This window comes from Calonectris borealis, chromosome 1, assembly GCF_964195595.1.
Source record: "Calonectris borealis chromosome 1, bCalBor7.hap1.2, whole genome shotgun sequence".
NCBI lineage: Eukaryota > Metazoa > Chordata > Aves > Procellariiformes > Procellariidae > Calonectris > Calonectris borealis.
This window is the reverse complement of record NC_134312.1, coordinates 123,388,555-123,414,552: the sequence shown is the minus strand read 5'-3', so window position 1 is coordinate 123,414,552 and position 25,998 is coordinate 123,388,555. Positions and strand designations below refer to the sequence as shown.

The following is a 25,998-nucleotide window of genomic DNA, read 5'->3' as shown; positions in this document are numbered from 1 at the left end:
GAAGGGTGATAAAATTTAGGGACATCATTTATCCATGTTACTTGCAGGAAATGAACCTGCACATAAAGTACGTATTGTTCTTACCGTAAAGTACGTATTGTTCTTACCTGCACATAAAGTACGTATTGTTCTTCTTATTCTTATCTGTTTAGTGTTTGTAGTTTTTCAAAGCAGAGGTTGTCTTCTTTTGTTGTTTGGTTTCTACATATTATGTATTTTCCATTCTTAAATCTTAAGAAGCAAACACTTGAAAACATCAAAATCTTGGTGTTACTGCAGTGAATCATTGTTTAAAATTCTTCATTTTTGGATGGTGCCTAGTGCAATGTTCTTATAAGAACATAAAGCCTGTTTGCGTTCTAGTCTGATGTGGCCTGTTAGCCGAAGGGCAAGATGAATCAACCAGAATTTTTAGTGGGGAAGAGGGATGCAGGAATGGTGATTTGAGAAATTCATTGCTAAGTAGAGCTAATATTCTGCTGAATAGAGCTGTTCTTAGCGCTGTTTTCCGGGTTAGTCTTGGTCTTAGATGTTGAATAAAATGTAAGCTTTTTTTTGCTTGCTTTTGTTTCTCTAGTTACTGAATGAAAGGGCATGTGAAATTGATTTTTCTTTGTATGTCCCTCCGCACCAGTTCTTTAGAAATTACAGGACATCAGGGAGCATGGTAAATGAGCTACATGATTAAATTTTTAAATCTTACAACAGCTTTGTCCAGGATGAAAATCCCAAAATTTCAAATGATTTCTCTTGTTATAGGTTTTCCTTAAAATATTGCTTGATTTACATTTGTAAGATTAATAATAAATATGCTTTCGGGTTGACATTTCATAAGACAAAATTATAATCTTAAGGAATGCATTACCCACAACAGTGTACTTATTGTGGCAGTGTTACTTTTATTAAACCATTTATCATTTTAATGTTGTGTATTCTGACTCCTAAGGTTTTCTATCGTCAAAGAAAATGCAACAAAACAAATTCAACATTCATTTTTCTTTCCTACAGCATTATCTGCATACCAGAGGTACTACAGTTTACAATCTGACTACTGGAAGGTCTGTATATGCTGCTTTTTTTTTTTTTAACATACTGTTGTAAATGATTGAATTTCCAAAATAGATTAATTTTAATGTAAGTTTGGAGTATCTACCTGCAATTATTTTTTGGCATGTTAATTGGGTTTTAATGGAAATGTTCACCTATATGTACAATTTATTATAAATCTAAGTGGAAATAAATCTTCACACCATTTGTTGAAATGGTGGATCAATTAATGTGACACATTTTAGATTGTTTTTTATTATTATCCATTACTTCAGTTTTTCTTACGTAAGCATAGATATTTGGATCTGTATGAGTATTGAGAGAATCATAACCACTTGAAAGCTGCTGCACAGGCATTGGACTTGTACTAGGGAAAATGTTCTCAGGTTGCTTTTTCTTTCCACAAATTCCAAATTGTTTAAAGTCCCTTTCAGTATATTAGATAACATTCTTATTTAAGACAGGAAACACTCCTATCAGTATAGCTGTCTTATCTGTAAGTGCATGTAGAGGAATCAAGACTTTAAATGAATAAAATTAAAAATTTTCCTTTAGCGGTATTGTCAAAAATAGTTAGCATTGTTATATTGTCACATGAAATAATTTGAAGCTTATGACTGAGACAGAGGTGCGGGAAAGCATGTAACAGTAGATATTTGTGTGGTCTTAAGCAGCTGTTTTCCTTAAAAGTGTGCATAAATGCATATTTCAAATAAGGAGGGCTCACTCTGGAAAGACATCAATGTCATGTATATATCAGCATTAGAGAAACAACATTTTCTGTGTTCTTTGCATTTTATAGGGACTGTAAGTATGTTCTGAAAAATCCTGTGACAACTTCTCCCATTTAGGGGATGGAAAGGGAGAAAGGCGGGGTAAATAAAGGGTAGAAGAGTGAACTAAGTGTCCTCTGGCATATAGAAGGAGAGGTCCAACCGGAGGGTCCTAGGAAAATTGTTCATATTGTCTTGTAAAGTCCCTGCTCCAGTAGAAGTTGTACGAGTGCCATTTTTGCACAAAGCCACTTTGGAGTTGAAGTAGTTTTTTCAGAAATAACCCCTTTAGTTTAAAAATTACAACAATAAAAGCATTCATCTATTCTTACTTCTTACATACTCTCGGAGACTTAGTTTAAAGATTGCTGTAAATGAGTGTTGAAATCAATCAATTAATTAAACATCTATTATAATAGTTTCTGTTGTTTGTACTCTTCCCATGTTAAGCATTTCAGAATAGTTTGTGACTTGAATTATTTTTTCTGGCTTTTGTTCTAATGGCTCGTTATTAGAAGAAGTGATAGATGATTAGTAAATTATTTCCCCTGCGTTTTCAGAGAGTTCAGGGTGAAGTGTAAATGATTATATGTGCTTCCATAGGCGTAGAGTGTTTCAGCGTGGCTCAGAATATTATCTGCAATTAAAATAAATGCAAGCTCTGATTGTTTTGCAATTCCATTTCAAGAGCACGGATGGCAGTAAAATGTGTGATCTGTGCTTGACTTACTGAAAGCATTTTCTGTTTGTATGCAATGTGCTGATACTCTAACGTAACTGTTTCTTGTGTATGTCTTGAGAGTTTTGCCATGCAGAGATTATTTCAAACACTTCCAGTTGCAAGCATGAGAGCATTGTTTGGAGCTGACAAAAGAGCATTTTGACTTCTACAAAGAAAAAAAAAACCACAAAACCCCAATAATTTTTCCCCTGTTTGGCCTCACCTGGGAAGGATACTATGCTACTTGATCTCATTACGAGCTTCCTTATCAATGTGTAGTCCAAAGTGGGTTTTTTTCCATAATCTTTTTGGAGATTTTCTTAATTTTTATATGCATGAAAAAGAGCCTGAAAGAGTCCAAAAACGTTCTTCAGTTAAAACCTTTTTTTGCTGAAACTGATAAAAATCACAGGTGTATCATATTTCATCTTATTAATGGATGATGAAGGTAGTCTGGAGTTGGCAGCGGGAAGCTGCCTGGATTGCGTCTAGAGAAAGGTCCTCCTCCCCTCCCCCCAACTGAGAGGATTTCTTGTTTCTTGTTATCCTTAATGCCTTGTATCTATAAGAAACCATTGAATCAAGAATAGTAAATTTGTGGTATATTTTTGGTCACCCTTATATGCTGTTTTGTTATACTTTGCAATTAATTTTTTTTCAGAGAGCTACAGGTGACAAAAAAAAAAGCGGTCTCATTTCCTTGTTTTACTGTTGTGTTTTTTTTAAGAATCTCTCTTTAGTTCTTACAGGGTTAGATGTCATCAATTAAGTGGTTGGATTTTCTGATGGGAAAGAAAGGGAGAGAGAGAAGGGTGTGAAGAAAGGGTGGTATTTATGAGCTGTGAGGAGAGCTGTGTGAGAGTACTGAGAAATTGATGGAGAGTGCTGAATCACATGAAGATTATTATATAAGACACGTTTGAAACCAGACAGGAACAGTCTTACAAACTTAGGCAGCATATCTGAAATTACTTGCTGTGGTGCAGTGCAAATTTATGTGGTTGAAATAAGTGTCCAGTATCTTCTTTGTTTTATAAATAGGAAACTTCTAGAATAATTGTGAGAGATTTTAGATTGCTTTGGGTATAGTTTGGCCTCCTTATGTAGTATTTTTAGTCTCTGCTACTTTGGGTTTTCACTGTTGCATTGGGTTGGTAATTGAGCATTATTTTCATGCATTGTGCGTTATACGATATTCATTCTACAATTCATCGTTTTTTTTTCCTTTCATGAAGAAAAGCATTTTACATTTTTATTCATAAATTTTTCTGATGGTCTGAATTTTTTACCAGGTTGTTTTCTGTCAGAATTTGGTGCATGGGTTGTTTTGTTGGTAATACAGTAAGCATTTTGTTGATCCTGTGGGACAAAAAGGGAAAGAAAAAACACTTCAGAAAATATATTCTGAATATATGTTATAGTGACAGAAGTGAAGGTGAAAGGTTAGGAAGATGCTGTATTTTGCCATTTACCATATCAACACTCTCTCCGTTTTGATGAGATATTACTTGCTTTCAAAGAAGTAATACCTGTATGGATACTTTTGAAAGAGCTGGGTTTCATTATGCCGCATATTCCTAAATAGACCGTTTTTTGCAGTAATGTCTTTGGGGTACCCCCAGATAATCCTGCAAAATTACTGAGTTTCTGCAATTTTTGTTCTACACAGGCACTGTGGTACCTTAACGCTGCATTTAAAAAAATTATTTGACTTGAAATCTTATAAAGGAAATAACTTGGATAAAAGCTGAGATAATTTAATAGACTTCTTGCATTCAAGTAGTTTTCTCAATGTTTCTTCTTCTTATATGCCTATATGCTAAAATAAATCTCCCTTCTGTGCAACGTACTTCATTCTGATTTCTTTTTAAAACTCCTCTGTGTCAACATGTTGGGGGAGGTGAGGAGGACTGTGGGGGATGAATGGATAGGAAGGGCAGTTCAGGAGAGGGAGACAACTAGAACTTTGTAGATCTTAATGCTACTGAGCAAATAAAGATATCAAGTGTAAGTGTCTGCCATGGTTATCCGTTTTGACATATTCTGAGGAGGCAGGATTAGAAGCTCAGCAAGGAGTAAAATATTCCTGATTTTATCCAAACATGATGGCAGATATCTGGCACCTGGAAAAAGTTATTTTAATCATCTCATGTGGTTGTATTATAATGCAGTTGATCATACTGAACTTCTTTATATAACGTCTGGGTTGGGGTAGGGCTGTCCTAAGAGAAATTTCAGTACATGAGTGAATTGAGTGTGTGTAAGTGTAAAACATCTGGATCTGTTGCATTGACATGGTTGCCCAGGGCAGGGGAAACCTAGAAATCTTCCCCTACAGATGTGGGGCTGCAAGAGATTTCAGTGCTCACTACAGTGATTCCTGGGAGGGTTTTACAGAAGAGCCTGGTTGTCCGGTACTTTGATTAGATCTCCTCGGCTTTGGCATGACACTGCTACTGCAGCCCTTCTGTGGTTTGATCATCTTGATTAAAGTATGTTTGTGGCCTTTTGCAGGTAGGTGAGTGTTCACATATTGTCAGTTAGAAACTGTGTGCCTGTAGTTGTTGCAACATAGGATTTGATTAAATAACACTTTTTGGTATGGGTGTATTAGGTAGCAGCAAGCTCCTATTATATGCTGATTCTCTGCAGTGTTTCTGTGAGCCATCTATTATTGACATCTCTGTGGTTGAGGAATGAATATGTGGCTTTCTAGACAGGATTTTAGTCAAATCCAGGGGATTGGTGGGCAAGTTATGAGGAGCGTGAAGATAGCACTGCCATTGTACCTTATTCTGAGTGTGTTAATTCATCAGAGAAACATCCTGTCTGTCTTCAAGGATTTTTATAAAAAGCTATGTTTCATCAGAGTAACAGAGGGTACACAGATACTTAAACATTTCTATCTATATGTGAATAAGTTGGAGGATTGCCAGGGCACAGTATTTAGAAATGCACCTAAGTGAACCTTAAAATGGTGGAGGTTAATGTGAAAATTAGTTACTCCTGTATCAAGGAAGACTATTTACCCTGTGAAGTAGGATGCTAGAACTTAGATTGACAACGCCTTAAAAAGAAAAGAAACCTCAATCTATTCAATTATACTCAACTGTAGTATCTCTTTATAGAGAAGTGTTTGGAGTGGATCAGTCAGAAGACCTGAATGTTCCTTGAAATGTTTGAGGAACACTTAGTTAGTGAGTTATATCCTCCAACACGAATTTAGAGATAGAATTCTTGTTAGCTGTTGACTTTGGCTGGGAAGTTGCCTAGAAGAAAAGTAAATCTGTCAGGCACTCTTTATCATTGTTATGAAAATGGTCCTAATCACCTTTCTTTTTAATAAAGATTTCATTTATGTGGTCAGAGTGAATACATCAAAGAAGCTTAGTAAACTCCAAGGAGGATTTTCAAAGACCAACTTCGGTGTTCCAGTGGATTTTAAGACCATCTGGGTGCAAGTATGGTACAAACTGAATTTACAGTTGCAAGGCTATACTGTAGAACACTGAATGATCTAGTTTAAAAAAAAAAAATTAAATTGAAGGGGGGGGAAATAAATCCCATAGTTGTTTTGCTGCAAAGTAAGGTGTCAGTCTAGTTCTGGAAAGCAGCTATTTGGTACTCCCTGCCCGTGTTTGCTGGACATTAGAACTACTGTCTGAGTTCAGACGTTTACCTCAGACCTTCTTCGTATTTGTCTCTTAAAATAAATGATTCTTAGAAATTTAATTTTGGCTATATGTTTACAAATAACAGAATTTCCTCTCACTTTTGTTAGATAGTTTATGTAAAACTGAGGAGAATCCAAAAGCATGCAGAGGTATTAAAAAAACCCCCAAAGCCTAAACTTCTCTGTAGAAAGCCCAGGAAAATGGAACTGTGTATGTGTGTGCTAGTCATGGAAGAAGGATGTGATCCTAGTCTGTGATCTGAGTTGTTGGTTTGTTACAGAAAGCGATTTGATAATGTTCCTTGTTATGTAGACCTAAAGTATGATTTAGTACCAGGTCATTTTTTATAATGCTGTTTTATAATTAAACCTATGTAGAAATGTTGCTAGGAGGATTCTCAGCCTTATGGCTAAAACACTTATATGAGTAGTAAGGCTTTTTTTTTTCCCAAAGAACTAAAGTAACAAAAGACCATGAGTGTTTTGTTTTTAAATGTGACCTGTTGCTTGTTTTAATATTTTTATGCAGCTTCTTTTCATCTCTCTACCTTTTCTGTTTTGATAGGCCAAATGTCTTTTTTGGTATGTTTTCTTAATGCTATAAAATAGGAAAACAATTAAAAAAACATTAATGCTTTAGTTCTGTATGTTTTGCTGTCTCTTTCTCCAGACTGTAAGTCTATTTCCCCCTTTTTAAATAGTTGGACAAAAAGCAATTACTAGACATACTGATAACAGCAAAGAAGAGAACATTTTGCACCTTAGAGGATCTGCTATAAGACAGCAATTTTCCACTTCATTGACTCACAACTGTTTCATTTTCTGCAGCAACCTCAAAATACCAAGTAGTGTTTTTAGACAGAATTCATCAAAACTTCCATTATTTTTTTTAATTAGATATAAATGCTTAGTTTAATTGAAACAGTACAGTGGTATAGGATCACTAGAAATTGCTGGAGCAGACACCTTCCTGAAACGAAAGTTGGAGAAGGCAGTAGGATAATTTGTGAACGCTGCTTTTTGTTGAAGGCCTTAGTTTTTTGGAACTTCTTTTTAAATGAATGCCACCTAGAAAGTTTAAGGAGAAAATGTGTTGTATTTCATGCTGTTAATTAGAGTAAAGCACAACTGATCCCTAGTTTAGAAAAAAGGATACATTTATCCAGGTATTTCTAACAGAGTAATAAATCCTAAGAGTTATAGTTTTGGGTTTTGTGCATTGGGGGGGGGGGGGAGTGTGTGTGTCTAAAATTCTACCCCTCTGTCAGCTAAAACACAGAATTCTTAACTAGTCCCGTGACAGAGAAAGAAGCAGATACTGTTTTTTACTATTGTTAATGGAGATAAATAATGCAGCTTGTCCAATTTTGTGTACAGTAAAATTGTACAAGGTTCTAATCATTAACTCTCTTATTAGATGATTTATCTAATGAAATTGTGACAGGAGGGCATATTCCCTCTCCTTGAAGGGAATCGAGAGTAGGTGTAAAATCTTAAAAAGAATGAGACTGACCAATTTAACTAATAAATTTTGACATGTTGCCTTTGACCTCCAGATAAATTTGATAAATTGCCTCTTTTTTATGTCTCTTTCTATTAACTGTCATCATACAAAACAAAGGAATCCTCCTGTGCCCATACAAACCATGTACCTGTTTGGGTCACAACAAGTATTAGGTCTTTTTAGGGAGCATGTATGTTGCTGTTTGATTAGAAATATTTTGCATTTGCACTAAATTAGAAAAAAATTTTTATTTCAATGTCTGCAGTTCTGAATTTTTTCAGTGTATATTGATTCATGAAGCCACTCATCCCTTTTAATCAATGGGTTTATAAGAACTCAAAACTCTGGCAAATCTGTAATGTACTCAATATTAATGGTAAAAGAGGAAAGAATGTGCTTTGGGGAGAAACTTTGCTTGGGTCAGAAGAAGGAGAAGAGAAGACAGAATCTCAGAGGAAATGCTCTCCCCTCAACCTATATTCATAATATTTTCTAATGGTGATGCTTCACCCTGGAAATTCAGCAGGAATGCTCTTCTTGTCCCCCTGTCTGTATGAGCTCTGTCTAGAAGTCCAAATACTCTGGGTGGAAATAACATAAGTATCATCAGGATCGATGGAAAAGTCTCTTCAGGAAAGCTTTTTACGCATGTTGAATTCTCCTATTGCAGAAGTTTCCTTTGTGCAGAATAAAAACCTCTCATCCTTCATCTACTAGTACTTAGAATAATAGCATGCTTCCTTTCTTCAATCCCTGTGATGAGAATGTAGGATGCTAAAATATGAGACATACTGAAGTGTGGCAGTGGAGAAACTCATCAATTCAGATTGTTTGGAGAGAGGCGTCTTTAGTTGAGTAGAACAGTTCCGGCTTGAACGGAGGACACATTTTCAGTAGACAAGAATATTCTTTGAATGTTGATAATATTGAATGACCAAATGTTTCTTTTTCTAAATATAAACAACTATATTGACAATGCATGTGATACTTGCTTTTTCAAAAGTATTCTGTTGTTTGCGGAAACCACAGTAATGGTACAGTTACTTCATACTCCATATGATTGCTCTTTCGTTGCATGGAAAAGGTTAAAACAAAACACACCACCCTGTTTTTCTTATTTGTAGTTTGTAGATTCCTGTTTCATCATAAGCTATAAGTAGATGCTGTTTCTCATTAATGAGTGGCATTTCTTTTCTTCAGAAATGAATCTTATACATTTAAGGTTCTTTTTTTTCAAAGATTAAATATTTGCTTAGTTTTAGAAACAAAGAATTGTTTTATTTTGCAAATTTCAAGTTTTTGAATTTGCTGTCCCCAGAATTGACATTTCAGTTCTAGTTTTTTTTTAATATTCTTTCAAGCATATGCCTAATTAAAGTGTTCTGCTGCATTGTTGCCGCCTTCTCCCAGGGATACAGATTCAGTCTTTTCTGTGTGGTGGGGATGTGTGGGGGAGGAGTGGCTGAAGTGTGGGTGGATCTAGTACAAATAGGTGGAGAAGGTAGCAGGTGGGAGGATGAGGAGACATAGAGCTTGGGGTCTCTTTCTTAAAGAGGCTACAAGTAGCTTGTGTGAGACTAATAAGCTCAAGCTTTGAAGAAAAGGCAAATAATTTTAAAAGTTTTTAGAGTAGTGTTTGAGCATGATTGTGCTCTGCTTTGTGAAGCACCCTTACAAGGGTGAGTATTTAGAGGAGAAATAGAAATCAGTTCTGCTTCTCGTGTTTACTTGCACAAAGGTGTAGCAAGAAGTAATTTCTGGGTCTGCTTGCCTTCGTGGAGGGTATTAAGTGAGATCGGTGCTGAAACCACTGAGTGCTTTTCTTGAAGGGAAGGCCAGATGCTGAAAAAATACTGGAGATTCAAATACTAAAGCATACTAACAGCAAACAAACAAAAGCTTTGAGTTTAGATAATTTCAAGCAAAAGTATTTCTAAATGCTGAGAAGGTCTTGCAGCTACCTAGAAAACCTGTAGCTAATCATCTGTTCCTATGCAGCTTGCAAGTTTGTAATAAGTAGATAGGAATTTACCCGCATTCAGAAGAACCTGGGAAAATACTAGCTTGTCACCCTCAGCCACTTCTCTGGGCTGCTATATTCAAATTATTTGGCACTAATTCCTAAGTCAGTGTGCAGTATCATTTTGTTTTCTACAAGGTATCCCTCCCAGCTTCTGAGAGCTAACTTGGAACTCGTAACTTCTATTCCTCATGTTGTGTCATTTTTCTCATCTCATTTGCCAGAGGAATGGGACTGATGAGAGATCCAATGTCTCAGATATGGGAGAAATAACAGTCAGCTAGGGATCTTTGGCCCTGTTTTCTTCTTTCTCACTGTAGCCTTTGTTCTGCAAGGCCAAAAAGTTCCTCAATTAAATTTTATCTGGTATTACTAGCCAAAATAAATGTAGCTACTTTTCCTGGTTTCCTCATTCAGTCTGTCTTTCTGGATTAGGTTTTTACTTAGTGTTTTTCTTATTGCAGGCATTGTTCTAGCCTCTTCTTTCTGAATTCTCAGGGTCTTCAGAAAAACAACAATAAAACTGTATTACCAGACATCATAACTACACTGATGCTGTCTAACATGTTTTTTAAAAGTATTTCAGGTATTGTTTTTCTCTCCTCCCAAAGGGGATTGGGATCCGTTCCATGCATTTACCTGTCAGATTCTTGGAATCGGACACAGATCCTTTCCCAGCTACCTTAATGATGTAATCAGAACTTTGTGAACTTTTTCTGAAAACAAGTAAGCTGAAAAATCTGATTCCAATCCTGGTTAAACACTGTAGAAGGGGAGCTGGATCAAACAGGATCTGGTGGGGGGAGGGAGGGGGGGAAGCAGGGGGGGAAAGCAAAAAAGAAGGGAGGGATTCAGTCATATGTGCAGTTAGCTGGAACTTTGTTTTTGGAAAGAAAAGAAGAAGATAAACTGATTATAATTCAGAATGACTATTTTCATTATAGCTAAGGGGTGAAAGCCCATAGTGGTGACAGAGAAGGGGGAATCTCTTTAAACGAGACTAGTGCTGAGGGTGATACTTTCTGTGTTTTCTGTTCTGTTGTCAACTGCTGCAGGAAATTCATGCTTACTGCATCTTCCAGAAGTTTTCGTATCACTGGTTGTATAGAAAGTTGCATCAGTTTTGCAGAATGCTGCAGACTCGCAATGTTTTAATGGTTTCAAAAAGCAGCTAGACAAATTCAGGGAAGAAGAATCCATTAAGAGCAATTAAATATGAAGACATTTTGTTTGGCTTTAGAAACCTCTGAACCACAAATCACTGGAGGTTGGGAGGGTGTTCTCGGGAGGGGAAGGCTTAAAATAATGATAGAAAAGTGAATGAAGTTACTCTTAGCAGTAACTTCAACAGCAACATTTTAAAAGTTGAATGTTACTGCTGAATTGTATGATAGCCTGCTCCCTCCCTCCAGGATCACCTACTCAGCGTTATGTTTCCATTTCGTGACATAGTCTCTACCTTTTTGAGAGAAAGGATGATTTTCTGATAAAATGCAATCATTGGATGTTGTCTAGAGCGGAATTACTCTGTGGAGCTGTCCAAGAATTTCAGTACACTTCATCCTGTTCTCTCTCTCTCTGAAATCCATAAAAATATAGTAACATAAATGAAATCATCCATCTAGTTCATAATGGAGCATTATAACCCTGTCTCAATTCTGTTTCTGATCTCAAAATCTAGGCAAACAGAGCCCTCTGTCTGTCTGAAACTTGTAAATAAGTTCTCAAGAAAAGCTTGTCTTGAAGGCACTTCCACTTCACTCAATGCCTTTCAGAGGAATGTCAGCCTTTTTCTATCCTAAACTTTCTTCCCTGTGCGTTGATGTCAAATGAATTCCTTGGGAGTCTCTCTTTGGTCACGATGGCTGTAACACTGGCTTTTATAGAAAGAGAATATGTAGGTAGTCCTTGCTGGTGATTTTTTCTGACCTGGGCTTTGAGTAAAGAGAAAACTGAAGCAAACAGATGATGAATGTCACTTCTGAGTTCAAGACAAACCCAGATGAGTGATGCCACAGGAATGCAACTAGTCTTGAACTGAGAATGAATATTAAGTGCTGCCTTGGGAAAAAAATGTAAAATAAAAATGTCTCTAAAGGAACACAATTGATATTTTGGATTTTTTTAAAATGCTACTGTTCAAGGGTTTTGTTAATTCTGGTATTTTACATAGACATGTTACTCCAAGTTCATGGCATCTTCCCATGTTCCCTGTCAACTAACCTCTCTAAACCTTGATTTTTATCTTTTCCTGGTATTCTAGTTTTAGTTATATGTTCTTACTCTTACAGCCTGTACATACAGACTGTGAGATGATGTGTGTGTCTTGAGATATTTTGGTGATTCAAGTTCAGGGAGCAAGTACTGGGGGTAGGACTTCGCTTTGTTATTTGGCTGGAACACAGTGAATCACTGAGATATGGAGCTTTGTCTTGAAGAACTGCTTCTTTCCATGGTAACTCATCTGTTCTGGCTGTGGAAAGAAAGTGGTCCACAGTTTTGTAATTATTGGGAAGAATGTGATCCGCCATGTTGACAAAGGATTACTTTGTCATAAGTGGAACAAAGTTTCCTGTCTCTGGGCTGTGTCAGTCAAGTGTGAGATGAACAGCAATTCATTGATCTGGGTTATCAAACTGATCTAAATCCAGAAGCGTACCTCTTCTCCCGAGTCATTTTGGTAGACACTGCTTTTAGAAACAGAGAATGAAGGGTGAGTGGCCGTGTGTAAGAAAACCTGAGTCATGGATCTCATAAAGCCAAGTTACTCAAAATTCTTGGTATAGAAACTCCCACTTCATTTAAATGCACGTAAATAAAATAGGATTTTCTGTTCTATTCCTTTCATCCCATGCATATTGCACAAACAGCAGAGTTCTCTAAGAGGCTTGGGGAGGCCTGGAACAGGTTGTTAGGCTGAGGATTCTCTTTGTTTTACTGAAGAGGATCTGAATTTTAGGCCTGAAAAGTATTTATTGGAGGCCAGTCACACAGTGAAGGCACTAAACAGGTTTAGTAATGATTGAGAGGCATAACTATCATTCTGTGGAATCTTAAGAGAGATTGAGAGGTTGAATATATCTACCAGTTGATATAGAATCAGATATTTAATTACCACGTTAAACAATTAAATACAGCCTGGACTTCCTAAAGCACATCTTGAAGTGGATGTGTTTGTGTTTAAGAACAGGATCAAATGCGATGTTGAAAGCACGTTAAAAAGAGGGAAGTGTTCCACAAACTTATTATCTTAAATGCTTCTGCCAGGCATCAAGCACAAATTAGACCTTCCAGAAAATGAGTTCATATTCCCTCCTTTTCACTGACACTGATTGTGAAGAGAGCTTTTTAGGCTCCCTGCCTGTCATATTCACTATCTGTCAGAGCAGGCCTTCAATAGCTATAGTCTGTCTCTCAAGGAATAATTTATTTTTTTTATGTTGGGAGTTCTTCCTAGCAGACTAGTACTTAAGTACCCTTATTTAATTCACATAATCTTCCTATGTTAGTATTCATTCTCCTGTACATTTGAGACACATGTTTCTTCTTTGCTTAAGCAAGGTACTGTAACGAGTATTGATAATTTTAAGGTAGGATCTTTATGCCTGCCCATTTTGTGATCTGCTAGGTGACCGCAAGGCCATGATCACAGGTTTATGAAGCTGCCCACGTCATTGTCTTCATGCCTTAGAACTATCTGTGTCTTTCTGTGGGTGTAATTTACTTAATTTTTGATATCTGCAATTAAAGAATGATCCTGTTTATGGAAATTCCATTGTAATAGATACTGGACCTTAACACAATGTGTGAGAAAGCTATAAAGTCTTTTTTGAAACTGTTACTTTAAATAAGAAAGTAAAGAGATTCGCATTACACTGGAGAGGAATCACATATTCAGAAAAGATGGGAAGTAGCATACAGGATATAAGTTTAAGCAGTCCTTAGTGTTCTCTGTAGTGGTAGAAAATTGTTGTTAATTGTGTTGTGAGGGGGGGGAAAAACACATTTTTGATCGAGGAAAATAAACGTAAATGGATGTACGTTATACAGTGTCATAAGAAAGAGTTGTAAATGTGGGGCTGGTTTTAAATATTGATTTTTAATTATTTTAATGATTTAATTATTTTAATGATCGAAAGTGAAAGTGAATATTGATCTTCTAGAATAGAAGATAAATTTTGTATATTGAATGATAAAAATTTAGAAGTACAAAAAAAATTACGGAGAATTAAGATAGCAGGTGGAATTTCATATAGTATGTTGAGATTTTTAAATGCAAGTGTTTGAAACTGTTTGAATCCACCGTCTCATGTATACATAGCTGATGGTGTTCACGAAACTGACCTGAGTATCAGAAAAAGTAGGGAGTATGAAGAAAAAGTTAGAAGCCCAAACAATATTTAGTTTAATAAAGAACAATATAGAAGCCTATACTGGAAAGCATGCTCTTATATAAAAGATAAGTATAGTTCAACTTGACATTTTGCTAGAATCTAATCATCCTCCTCTCAAATGTAGAACAGCAGAATGAAATTTCAGATAAATGATACAGGTATATCCAAGAACTGTTTGCAGAGAAGACAGTCAGGAGGGAGGGTGAATCAACACATACCATGTATATGGTTAGAAAGGGATTCTGCTGACTTTTAGTACAAGAGTAAGGGGGTATCCACTCACACTGAGGAGCAGCAATTATAGTGTAAAATTAATTTGTGGAACTCAACTTAGCAAGGTATCTTTAAATAAGAGCTTCCTAGAGTCTTGCAAAAGGATGTCAAATTAACAGAGGAGGAGAAAATCCCCATACTATGGCATGGGTTAATTTGGCCCTCTTCTTCTGTCCTCTCTCCCCTCCTCCTTCAGGCCACCAGCTAACTGCATAAGCAACTGAGTTTAGGAATAAACTGCCCCAGAGGAAGAGACTTTAAAACTACCAACTTTGAGAGGTTTCTTATAACTTTTCCATGTAAGATAAGGTAATAGTCAGAACTGAGGAGAGACTAGTGGATTTAAAAACATTCAGGTTCCTGATTCAGGACAGTTGTGATGTTTCTGTTTGCAGTTTTTCAGAGTTAATTTTTCAGAAGTTAAAGTGTTGACAGAGGAAATTAAGTAACATCAGGTACAGCAGCAGTGATATAATGGTAAGAAGACGAGGGATTAGTGAGGGAAAGCAAGCTGAGCTTTGGAGTAGAGGAAGAAAGAGCTAAGTAGAGCAGTGTGAGATTAGCAGAGAAGAAATGGTGGTGAGTGAAAGAAGTGTCCTATCATTTGGCTTGTTTGTATTTCTTTTCTTTGTTTGTTTTGCCTTTAGAAATTGAAGGCTCTTAAACTCACTAGTGTATATATATTCACAGAGTGGGCTGAAAATTTACTGAGGTACAGTTTTCTGTTAAGAAATGATTATTTGATGGAATTGAAATATTCTGTGGGAATGGTTGGTGGGCTGCCCAGCTGCTTTGCTTTGCTCTTGGCTGCTGGCCATCTTGTCTGCTCCCCCAGCTGCCTGTCATGTGGGCCTGCTGCCTTGTCTGTTGTATCCTATTTTAAGTATTTGTACATTCTAACAAATAAAACAGCAAATCACCAATTAGAACACCAATTAGTGATTACTACTAAACCAACTACAGTCTTAATTGGAAAATAATTTTCAGTAATAATTGATTGATATCTAACTAGCAACCATTAATGAATGATCTTGCATTTCGATACTTAAAACAATTAAATCTTTAAAAAATCAACACATTCTTATTTTAATATTTGATATATTTATAACAATACATAGAATATATACCCCAAAATATGCTATCCAGTAACGTTTTCCATTTTCAGATGACTAATGTAAAAATTGAGTCAAAATTGAAGCGACCAGTGAGATTTTTTTCCTAAAGCTGATATTCAGAATTTTGTTTCAAATGTGGGATTTTGTTCAGTTTGCAGTTTACAGAACAAACTGTTTTTATGCTAGAGCTAAAGAAGCCTGGGTAATGACGGGCTGCTGTCTGTTGTCCTTTCGCACCTCCTGTCCTCCCTTCTCCCACTTCTCTTTGTAAGCACACACGAACTGGAATTCCTCTAGTTTTCCTAGTGAAGCATCCTGAATGACATCTTGTTTCCTATGACAGCTCTGAGCAGGAAAAGCACATGCTTAATTTAAATCTGTGCTAATGGGCTAAGTGTCTCTTCCCCAAGAAGAGAGAATAATTAAACTCTATGTGCTTTCGGAAAGTAGGCCTTAGTTTGGGGGCTCTTTTCTCTATCCAGCAGGTATTTTTAGTGACATTCCTCAAGTTTTTCATCTTTGAGATGTCTTGCTTTCTATAAAATTCATTTGAAGGCAGCTAACAGGTTCAAGAGTTATTCAGCTGGAAAGAACAACATGTAAGTAGCAACAGCATTCTTAGGGAACTTGGTTAAAAACTCAATTTAAAATTTTTCCATTAAGCAGAGAAGCATAGAATCATTAAGGTTGGAAAAGACCTCTAAGATCATCGAGTCCAACTGTCAACCCAACACCACCATGCCCACTAAACCATGTCCCCAAGCGCCTCATCTACACATCTTTTAAATACTTCCAGGGATGGTGACTCAACCACTTCCCTGGGCAGCCTGTTCCAAGGCCTGACCACTCTTTCAGTAAAGAAATTTCTCCTAATGTCCAGTCTAAACCTCCCTTGGCGCAAATTGAGACCATTTCCTCTCGTCCTATCGCTTGTTACTTGGGAGAAGAGACCAACACCCACCTCGCTACAACCTCCTTCCAGGTAGTTGTAGAGTGCGATGAGGTCTGCCCTCAGCCTCCTCTTCTCCAGGCTAAACAACCCCAGTTCCCTCAGCTGCTCCTCATAAGACTTGTGCTCCAGGCCCTTCACCAGCTTTGTTGCCCTCCTCTGGACACGCTCCAGCACCTCCATGTCCTTCTTGTAGTGAGGGGCCCAGAACCGAACACAGTATTCGAGGTGCGGCCTCACCAGTGCCGAGTACAGGGGCACGATCACCTCCCTGCTCCTGCTGGCCACACTGTTTCTGATACAGCCCAGGATGCCATTGGCCTTCTTGGCCACCGGGGCACACTGCCGGCTCATGTTCAGCAGGCTGTCAATCAGCACCCCCAGGTCCTTCTCCTCTGGGCAGCTTTCCAGCCACTCTTCCCCAAGCCTGTAGCGTTGCCTGGGGTTGTTGTGGCCGAAGTGCAGGACCCGGCACTTGGCCTTGTTGAACCTCACACAGTTGGCCTCGGCCCATCGATCCAGCCTGTCCAGGTCCCTCTGCAGAGCCTTCCTACCCTCCAGCAGATCCACACTCCCGCCCAGCTTGGTGTCGTCTGCAGACTTAGTGAGGGAGCACTCGATCCCCTCATCCAGATCATTGATAAAGATATTGAACAGGACCGGCCCCAGTACTGAGCCCTGGGGAACACCCCTCGTGACCGGCCGCCAAGTGGATTTAACTCCGTTTAAATCCGACAGTGGATTTAGATCCGTTCCAGATTCAGCTTGGTTCTAGTTACTGCCCAGCACAATGTGGCTTAAGATTCGAGGGAACAACCATAGACAGTTTTGCCACTTTTGCCACTTAATTTTTGTGATCGTTTTCTTTTGTTTTTTTTACGGGTTTGCTTCTGTGTATTTGAATCACTTCGTAGTCATTCATGCCTTAGTATATTCAGCTTGTCCACTCCCATTTTATGTGGAGTGCCTCAGGTAGAGCAGTTGTGTAATTAATGATATTAAGGCTTTTTTCCAACACAGTAGTGATTCTCCAGCAGTGAGAAACTGACAGGGAAATAATGGGGCTACTTGTAAACTCAGTGGGATTCCTATCTTTGCTGGAAAGGGTTGGAAAAATGGTGAATCAGGAATGTAAAATTCCATACCAGTAGTTCTATTTCATAAAATGTTTTGAAGATGATGGGTATAAATAGTGATGATCACTTGCCATATAAAAGGGAATAAAACATTTCAATAAACTGTCCAAATGTCATCTTACAAAAAAGATGTTTCAGTAATGTTTGTGTGTATACATGAACAGACATTAATTTCTGTGCTTTGATTGAAAACATTTGTGAAGAGATCTCATAATTTTTATTAGGTCAGCATATCTAGCTGGAAAAAAAGAAAAGCCCAAATTCTTTAACAGGTATGAAATAAGAGCAGTAGTTGTCAAAGAAAAACTGAGGTTGAGAAGAACTGCTCTGTGTTTAATTTGCTTATGCTAATCAATATTGGGGCCCCACCTCAAGGGTATGGACAAAATAAGGAAGTCCCTACAGGACAGCATTATGGGGGAATCTCTTTTCTGGGAAATCAGCAGAAATGGGTGCCTCTCTGAAGTGCTTGTACACAAACGGATGCAGCATGGGGAAAAATGGGAGGAGTTAGAGATCCACATGCAATTGCAGGGCTATGATCTCACTGGGATCACAGAGATGCAGTGCAATAACTCTGGCAACTGGAGCGCTGCAGTGGATGGGTACAGGCTCTTTAGGAAGGACAGGCTGGGAAGGTGAGGAGAGGGAGAAACCATTAATGAAAGAGCAACTAGAATGCATGGAGCCCTGCTTTTGGACAGTTGAGAAGCCAGTTGAGAGATTATGGGTCAGGATTAGTGGATGACCAATGTGGGTGACGTTGTGGTGATTGTCTGCTACAGACCACCTGGTCAAGAAGTAATAGGTGAGGCCTTCTTCCAACAACTGGAAGAAGCATTGCATTTGCAGACACTGGTCCTAATAGTGGGCTTAACCATCCTTATATCTGCTGGTAGGGCAACGCAGTAGGGTACAAGCAATCCAGGAGGTTTCTGAAGTATATTGATGACAAGTTTGTGACATGATGGAGGAGGCAACAAGGGGAGACGGTCTACTTATCTCATGCTTGCAAACATGGAAGAATATGGTTGTGAGTCTAAAGGTTGAGGGCAACATTGAAAATGTTGCAGGGACTGTGAAATGATGGAGTCCAGGATCCTGAGGCAAGGGAACAAGGCAAATAGTAGAATCAAAATCCTGGACTTAGGAGGGGAGACCTTGGTCTGCTCGGGGATCAGCTTGGAAGAATCCCTTGGACATGGCCCTGGAGAGAAGAGGGGTCCATGAGAGCTTGTTAATTTTCAAGAATAACTTTCTCTGAGCTCAAGAAGAGTCCATCCTGACTTGCAGAAAGTTAGATAAAAAGGAAAAGAATCCTGCATGGATGAACAAGATGCTCCTGACAAAATTCAGGCATAAAAAGGAAGCATACAAGAGGTGAAAGCAAGAATAGATGACTCAGGAGAAATATAGAGACATCATCCAAACATTCAGGGATCGCATAAGAAAAGTCAAAGCCCACAAGAAGTTGCATTTGGCGAGGGATGTGAAGGGCAACAAGAAGGGTTTCTACAAGTATATCAGCAGCAGAAGGAAGATGAAGGAATATGTGAGTCTGCTGCTGAATGGGGCAGGTAACAAAGGATATGGAAAAGACCGAGGTACTTAATGCCTTCTTCACCTTGGTCTTTACTGATAGGACTTGCTGTCAGGATTCCAAGATCCTTGAGACCAGTGGAAAAGTCTGGACCCAGGAAGACTTGCTCTCAGTAGAGGAGGATCAAATTTGGGAACATTTAAACAGACTGGATATCTACAAGTCCATGGGACCTGATAGGATGCATCAATGAGTGCGGAGGGAGCTCACCCATGTCACTGTGAGACTACTCTTAATTATCCTAGAAAGGTCATGGTGATGGGGGAAGGATCCTGAGGTCTGGAAGAAAGCAAATGTCACTCCTGTCTTCAAGAAGGACAAGAAGAAGGATCCTGAACTACAGGCCGGGCAGCCTCACCTCCATCCTTGGAAAGGTGATAGAGCAAATTATTTCCAAACAGACTCAGGGCAGGCAAGTCACTGGAAGTCATCAGCATGGATTTATGAAGGGGAAATTATGCTTGATGAACCTGATAGCCATTTGCAACACAATGACTAGCTTGGTGGAAGGGGTGAGAGCCATGGATATTGTCTGTGTTTACTTTAGTAAGGCTTTCCACACGGTCTCCCATAGTATGCTCATAGACAAACTGATGAAGTACAGACTAGATAAGTAGTCAGTGTGGCAAATTGAAAACTGGCTAACCTGGTCTCAAAGAATTGTGATCAGCATCCAAAGTCCAGCTGGAGGCCAGCCACTAGTGGTGTACCCCTGGGGTTGATAGTGAGGCCAGGGTTCTTCAGCATCTTCAATTAATGACCTGCATTATGGGGTAGAGTGCACCTTCAGCGAGTTTGCAGAGAATACAAAACTAGGAAGAGACCACATTGTCATGCTGCTGTTCGGAGGGTCCTGAACAGCCTACAGGAGCCTCATGGAGCTCAACAAAGGGAGATGCCAAATCCTGTATCTGCGGAGGAATAACCCAATGCACCAGCACAGGCTGGAGGCTGACTGGCTGGAAAGCAGCTTTGCAGAAAAGGTCCTGGGGGTCTTGGTGGACAAGTTTGATTTTTTTAAATCATGTGTCATACAAAATAAATTAGAAACTTTGTGATTGTTAACAGCATTCAGGGAATCTGTAGGGAGAGTATTAAATTTGGTTAGATGAATCTTCCAAATGTCTTTCAAGGTGAATTTAATGTGTGAATTCAGTGTGAATTTGTGTGTTGCACACCACCTTTGCTCACTTCATTCATTTCAGAAAAATACTATTTTCTGTTAAAATACTTAAATTTCTGAAAATATTTGTATCAAGTGGAAAATTAAGATGTTTACATCAAGTGAAATTTTATAAGCTTCAGTGGAAGGCGCATAAGTCAGATACCCATAGCAACGATCACTATTTATTTGCTTGGCTGTTTGTTCTAATGACAAATTTGATCAACACTAGTTGATCAGTATTCCATTTTGCTAAGGACCTAAATTTAGTTATGGATAAAGGAATACCCAGTTTACAAAACTACATATATTTCATCATTAATGAAGAGGTTTTGAGTTATGTAATGCCGCTTTATCATTTTGTCTTTCATATTAAAGTGCTCCCTATAAAGCGGTTGTGGCACAGTGTATTATTCAAGGGGTTTTGAATTTATTAATGTGTCTTGAATTAGTTACTCTATGTGGTTTTTGATAATTGACTAGTAGTCTTGTCTTGATGTACCCTGTCCTTCCCTGTGTGATGGGAAGCTTTTTTACAGATAGTGCTGGAAAGCCACTTGATGGACAGTGATGGAACTAGACTCCCCCTTCAGCTCGTTTAAGCAGGTTTTGCCATATGTGTCTTAGTCCATGAGTGAAAATGGTGGGACAGCAGTGTTTCAGAGAAGTTGAAAGAGTAGTGCTCATTCAGAGGGGAGCTGTAAGGAATAGGGAAATGCAGCACTGGTGGGGAATTGCAAAGTCTATGGACAAATCTACTGTCTTTCCTAAAGAGGAGATGAGAAGGGAGCAGGATGGGGAGGGGAGATTAGTAATTTCAAAGATAGGAACCACTTAGGGAAAAAAAAAAAACAACTTTGTTTTACTTTGTGGATGGTGTGGGTTTTTGGTTTATTTGGTTTTTATTTGGGTTTTTTTTGTTTTTTTTTTCTGCTTCACTTTCTTAAGAACTTTTCTGTGAAAGGAAGAAAAAAAGAAAGTATTTCTTATAAATTAAGAAAGATACTAGCCGGTTTTCTTCTACAAGGAGTAGATGTATTTGGGTAGTACTCTCTGAAAAGATAAACATCTTAAAGACAGGATGAAATTACTTTGTAGTTATTTACCAAGATGTTACATTAATTAATCTATTATATATGCCAGAATATATTTGTCACAGGAATAATGACTTTCCTATATTAATTGCTTTCACATGAGTGCTGGGATGCAGGCACACACCCAGTAACAATTTTTTGACTATTGTGATTATTGCTCAAGAGGCAGGATCATTCAAGCATGTTCTATATAGCTGTATTTTAAAGATCCTGTATAAACCTAATGATTTTTCAGGTACTGTAAAATTTCTTGAAGACCTAGAAGAAGCCAAAACTAATGATACTAATTTGTAATTCACCCCTTACAGGGATCTTAGTATTTTTGCAGCTGTTGGGAATATGTAGAACATGTAGATAGGTAGCTCTCTTTTTTACGTTTATACAAATCTAAACAAATTTTATTTGAACCCTGCTCTCTTTCTCCCAAACACTTATCGTCTTTGTGACTGGAACTGCTAGAGCTTTTCAGCTCCCAAAGGCATATAACTGTTTATGTACAAGAGCCTGAGTGGAATTTTTTATGCGGTACATATTCTCCAGGAAAATGTTATTATATATTGCGTAGTGTCAGGAGGAAGTATTAGGGACTATAGTGTCAAAACTTCATCTTTCATTTTTTCAATAAAGAAATAAACATATTCACACATTTGAACACAAAAACCGTTCTTTTGCTTCAAACAGGTGGCTGAGAGACCCTGTGACCACAGGATGCAACCTAAACTGTCAAACCTTGTTTTCTTAGTTAGGTTTTCTGAAGAGCAGTGGCCCCCTGCCCAAGTGTGTCTTCTGCAGCCTGGTGTGACGTGGGCTGGACTGCAGGTTCCACTGGAACTTGGGCAGCTGTGGAAGGGGCATTCAGAGACCTGCTGGAAGCAATTTTAATATGTCATCAAAGACTTTTTGATTCCTGGCAATAGTAAGCAAATGAAAAACAGTCACTGGACTCACAACGGTGCTGAACTTCCTTTTTTCTCTATAGTTTTCCTTCAGACCTCCACCAACCAACTGCATGGGGACTTTTTCCCCTGTTTTGTTTTTTATTTCATAGTATGGTGGGATACACTCTGATTTCTGTCTAAATATTATCAACTTTTTAAAGAAATAAATGGATTATTTTACTTACATCTGGCCCTGCCCCTTAGAGTCATAAAGGAGAAATAGCGTATTTGCCTATGTGGCTCAGTGATTAAGGACCTGCATGGAGAAGGCTAACAGGCAGGCTGTGATGTTATTTCATGTTTCTATCCATCTTGTACTAACTCATACAAGTTGATTTCTCTCAAGTCAAACATTTATTTGTGGCTTAGGAAGTAATAAAGTATTGCTTTTTTTTTTTTTAAAACATAGGTTGCCTGTATAAATCTTTTATCTGGAATTTCACTCTTAGTGTTTGAAAAGTCATTGTAGGTTTGATATGCATTTTGCTGGTAGCAGTGTAGGCTTAAAGAGCTTTTACTTATTTTGCTTGCATTCTGCTCTCGTGCCAATGCAGTTGTTTTTGGGGGCGGGGGCGGGGCGGTGCTACACAGTGAACTTGGCTGGGAAACTGATCCAGTTAAAAATAATCCTTTTTTATCTGCATATTAATAACAGATCAGTTCTGGCATCCAGTTGGCTGTAGTACTCTAGAAATGATTGTATCAGCAAAAATGAGAGGCATATTAGGGAATGTTTCTGAATCAACAATGCTATGAAACTATGGCAAAAACTGTTCCTTTTCATTTTTAAGTTGGATGCTACCCTGAGGCTGCTTTGACTCTTTAGCGTCTTTTTCTACTCTCTGACTTTCTAGAAGTGCCTGCTGAACAGATTTTCATTTGCAAGCATAACTTCTTTGCATATTCTTGTGTTTATAAAACACAAATTTGGAATCGATAACAGGGTCTCAACTGCTTGTGGCAGGTAAGCATGTTGCTGGTGAAAAATGTCTGGACCCAGATGTGCTAGCTATACGTTTCTAGAGTCAGTCTAAGATGGCCATTTGTAAGTGAATTGAACGTGAGTATGGCCACTTGTTACACAGGACAGGTGCATTTTTCGGATCCTGTGTTTATAGATAAGGTGTAACTGTGGTGGTCTAGTCTGATGTCTTTCTGCCGGAAGCACTGGCTGCATTCTTGAAGATAGAGAAGAAAGTTTGTTGTGAATTTGGCCTGAAATAGCTGGAGAACAAAGCACATGAAATGTTGGCAATCTGTTTCCATCTGCTGCTTCAAAGATACTATAAACCAGTTATTTGGGTTAATATAGAAGGTCTGTGAGATCGGTGGAGTTTTCCTCATTGGTTAATTTTTTTTTTTTTCTTGATTGCTTAAAACAAACAAGACCAAAAAGTCTTCAACATGCATTCATTTCATCTCAGTTACATGAAAAGGTACATACAGATATATTTTTGCCTTCTCAGTTACCTATAAGTAAAATACTGTGGCCTGTATGTTTTGTAAAATATAATTGAAATGTTGCTCAGCATTAAATAGTGCATGTAAGTAGCAGAATACACAATATAAACTTGACAATCTTCTTAAATTGCGTAAGCGTGTAAAATGGAAAGAGATATTTGAGCCATCTAGTGGTTGGTATGACACATTTTAACAGTTTTTGATCGTTTGTAGAAAATATAAATGACATCAGCTTGGAAATAGCATTTCTAATTTGTCTGCTTTTTAATAGCCTGGCTGTAGAATGAAAAAATCGAGACATTCAACTTCAAATTTGAGGTAGTCTGTTTCGGTTTGCAGCTTGTTTTCAATTTATTGTAGATTTTAGTGAAGGGATCTGATAACATAAAAATTACATTAGAAGTTAGTAGTCAAAGAATGAGTTTCATTAACAGATCTTCAGAAATTGTGAAGAAGTTCAAGGAAAGGATTGTAATAAGACAATTTTGTTTTCTACTTCTTACTGAAAAATGTTTGGAGGGAAAAAAGTCAGCTTGTATTCTACCTCACAAGCTATTTATAGCAGGATTTTGAATAGCAGGGATTAAATTAAATTAAATTAAATTAAATCTTTACTGGAAAACATGGGATGGATATTTTTTGTGATAAACTTGTCCAAATAAAAGTAACAGAGGCAACTGAAAGTATATTTCTTAAGATGGGGTATGTTCCTGGTAAACAGAGTCACAGAATCTTCTGATGTTAAGAAAATTTCGTGTAACAATCCCGCTTGGTCCTGAAATGCATTAAGCTGTTCTAGCCTTCCATATTGGCTGTTGCCAATAGGAACTTGGCTGCATATTGAACTTGATGGGTTTTTGCAATACGGGCAGAAAAGTTAGTTGCTAAAGTAATAAACTTTATGTGCGTCTCGCCTTGAATTTTGTGGGGAAAATACTGCATGCGTTGAAACACTGTGATATCTTCCAGTCCTTGTGAAAGTCCCATCCAGGTTCAAACGCAGATTAAAAGATATTTTTCAATCTTTATTAAGACAAATCTAATAAACAGTCAACAAGCAGTACTAATGGTGTTACAGACGGTTAGAACTATAATATTTCAGAACAGATAGATATGATCCATACTGACATTTCAGAATTTGCACATTTGCATTTGAAGTAAAGTATTACAGAGTCTTAAATCTTGCCCTATTGTCTATTGAGAAGACAGTGGTAGCTTACCAGATTTTTAAGGTCAATCTCAAATGTTTTGTAAGGCCAAATGAGAATGAGAGAAAAATGGGAACAGAACAAAGGACAGAGCAGTAATGATTGATTTGTGTTTTACTGGGGTGGGGACAATCTGAAAGCGTCATGTGAATTTGGTATCTTAATTGTATTTGGAAAAATCACCTGCATCTTTGTCCTGTTGTGCCTTGAAAGTTGATTATTATTAACCCTTAGGATCAAAATATCAGCTAGATTAATCTTCTTAATCTGTAACTCGTTTGGACTGTGAATTCTAATAGGTTTCAGAAGAGGAAATTAAATTCTTTGAAGATTGAAGAGGTTTTAGTTGGCATATTTTTGCTTGAATTTTGCAGTGTGATAATGAAGGATTTTTATTATTACTATTATTCTCAATCTTTACGACGATCTAGTCTTGATTGCAGTTGGTGGATCTCTGAGGTGACACTGGACAGTTTCGTTAAGTTCTGTTCTACAAATGAGCCTGACCCAAACACAATAAAGGTTACTAGGTGTGTGCTGTATATTGCAGGCTTCCATGTTGCGCACGTGAAAATCTCTCTTTGTATCTTCGTTCTTCATTTAAAATGACTTTTAAATTAAGGCATTATGTATGCTCAGTTTTTGAGCTTGCCTCCTTTCCTAGTCTGTTGTTGCCAGAGCACTCCTGGAAAGCAGGAAATACATGGGGTACGGAATTAGAGATCTTTTATCTTTATGATGTCCATGTTGTGTTTTTCTTCAATTAAATAGGAATGTGGTTTTATGGTAGTATTAAAGCGTCATCTTTTATTGTTTATGTACTTCCCCCTCCACTCCCCCTGTTAACATCTTCCAGTGCTCTGATTGCTGTAGTATCTGGTCATACCACAGCATTTTCTTGGAAGCTGTCCATTGCTGAAGCTATGATCC

The 25,998-nt window shown here is 37.8% G+C and overlaps 1 protein-coding gene across 9 annotated transcripts in view; it reads left to right on the top strand.

The window, feature by feature from the left end:
- Positions 1–25,998, top strand: part of KDM6A (lysine demethylase 6A) — a 159,009-nt gene that overhangs the window by 46,255 nt on the left and 86,756 nt on the right. For all 9 annotated transcript variants that reach the window (XR_012677259.1, XR_012677258.1, XR_012677257.1 and 6 more), the window contains exon 4: positions 1,009–1,058. Coding sequence is in view for 5 of the 9 variants with exons in the window: in XM_075173798.1 (XP_075029899.1) it covers positions 1,009–1,058 (50 nt within the window). In the remaining 4 variants the exon portion in view is untranslated. The remainder of the gene's footprint in view (positions 1–1,008; positions 1,059–25,998) is intronic.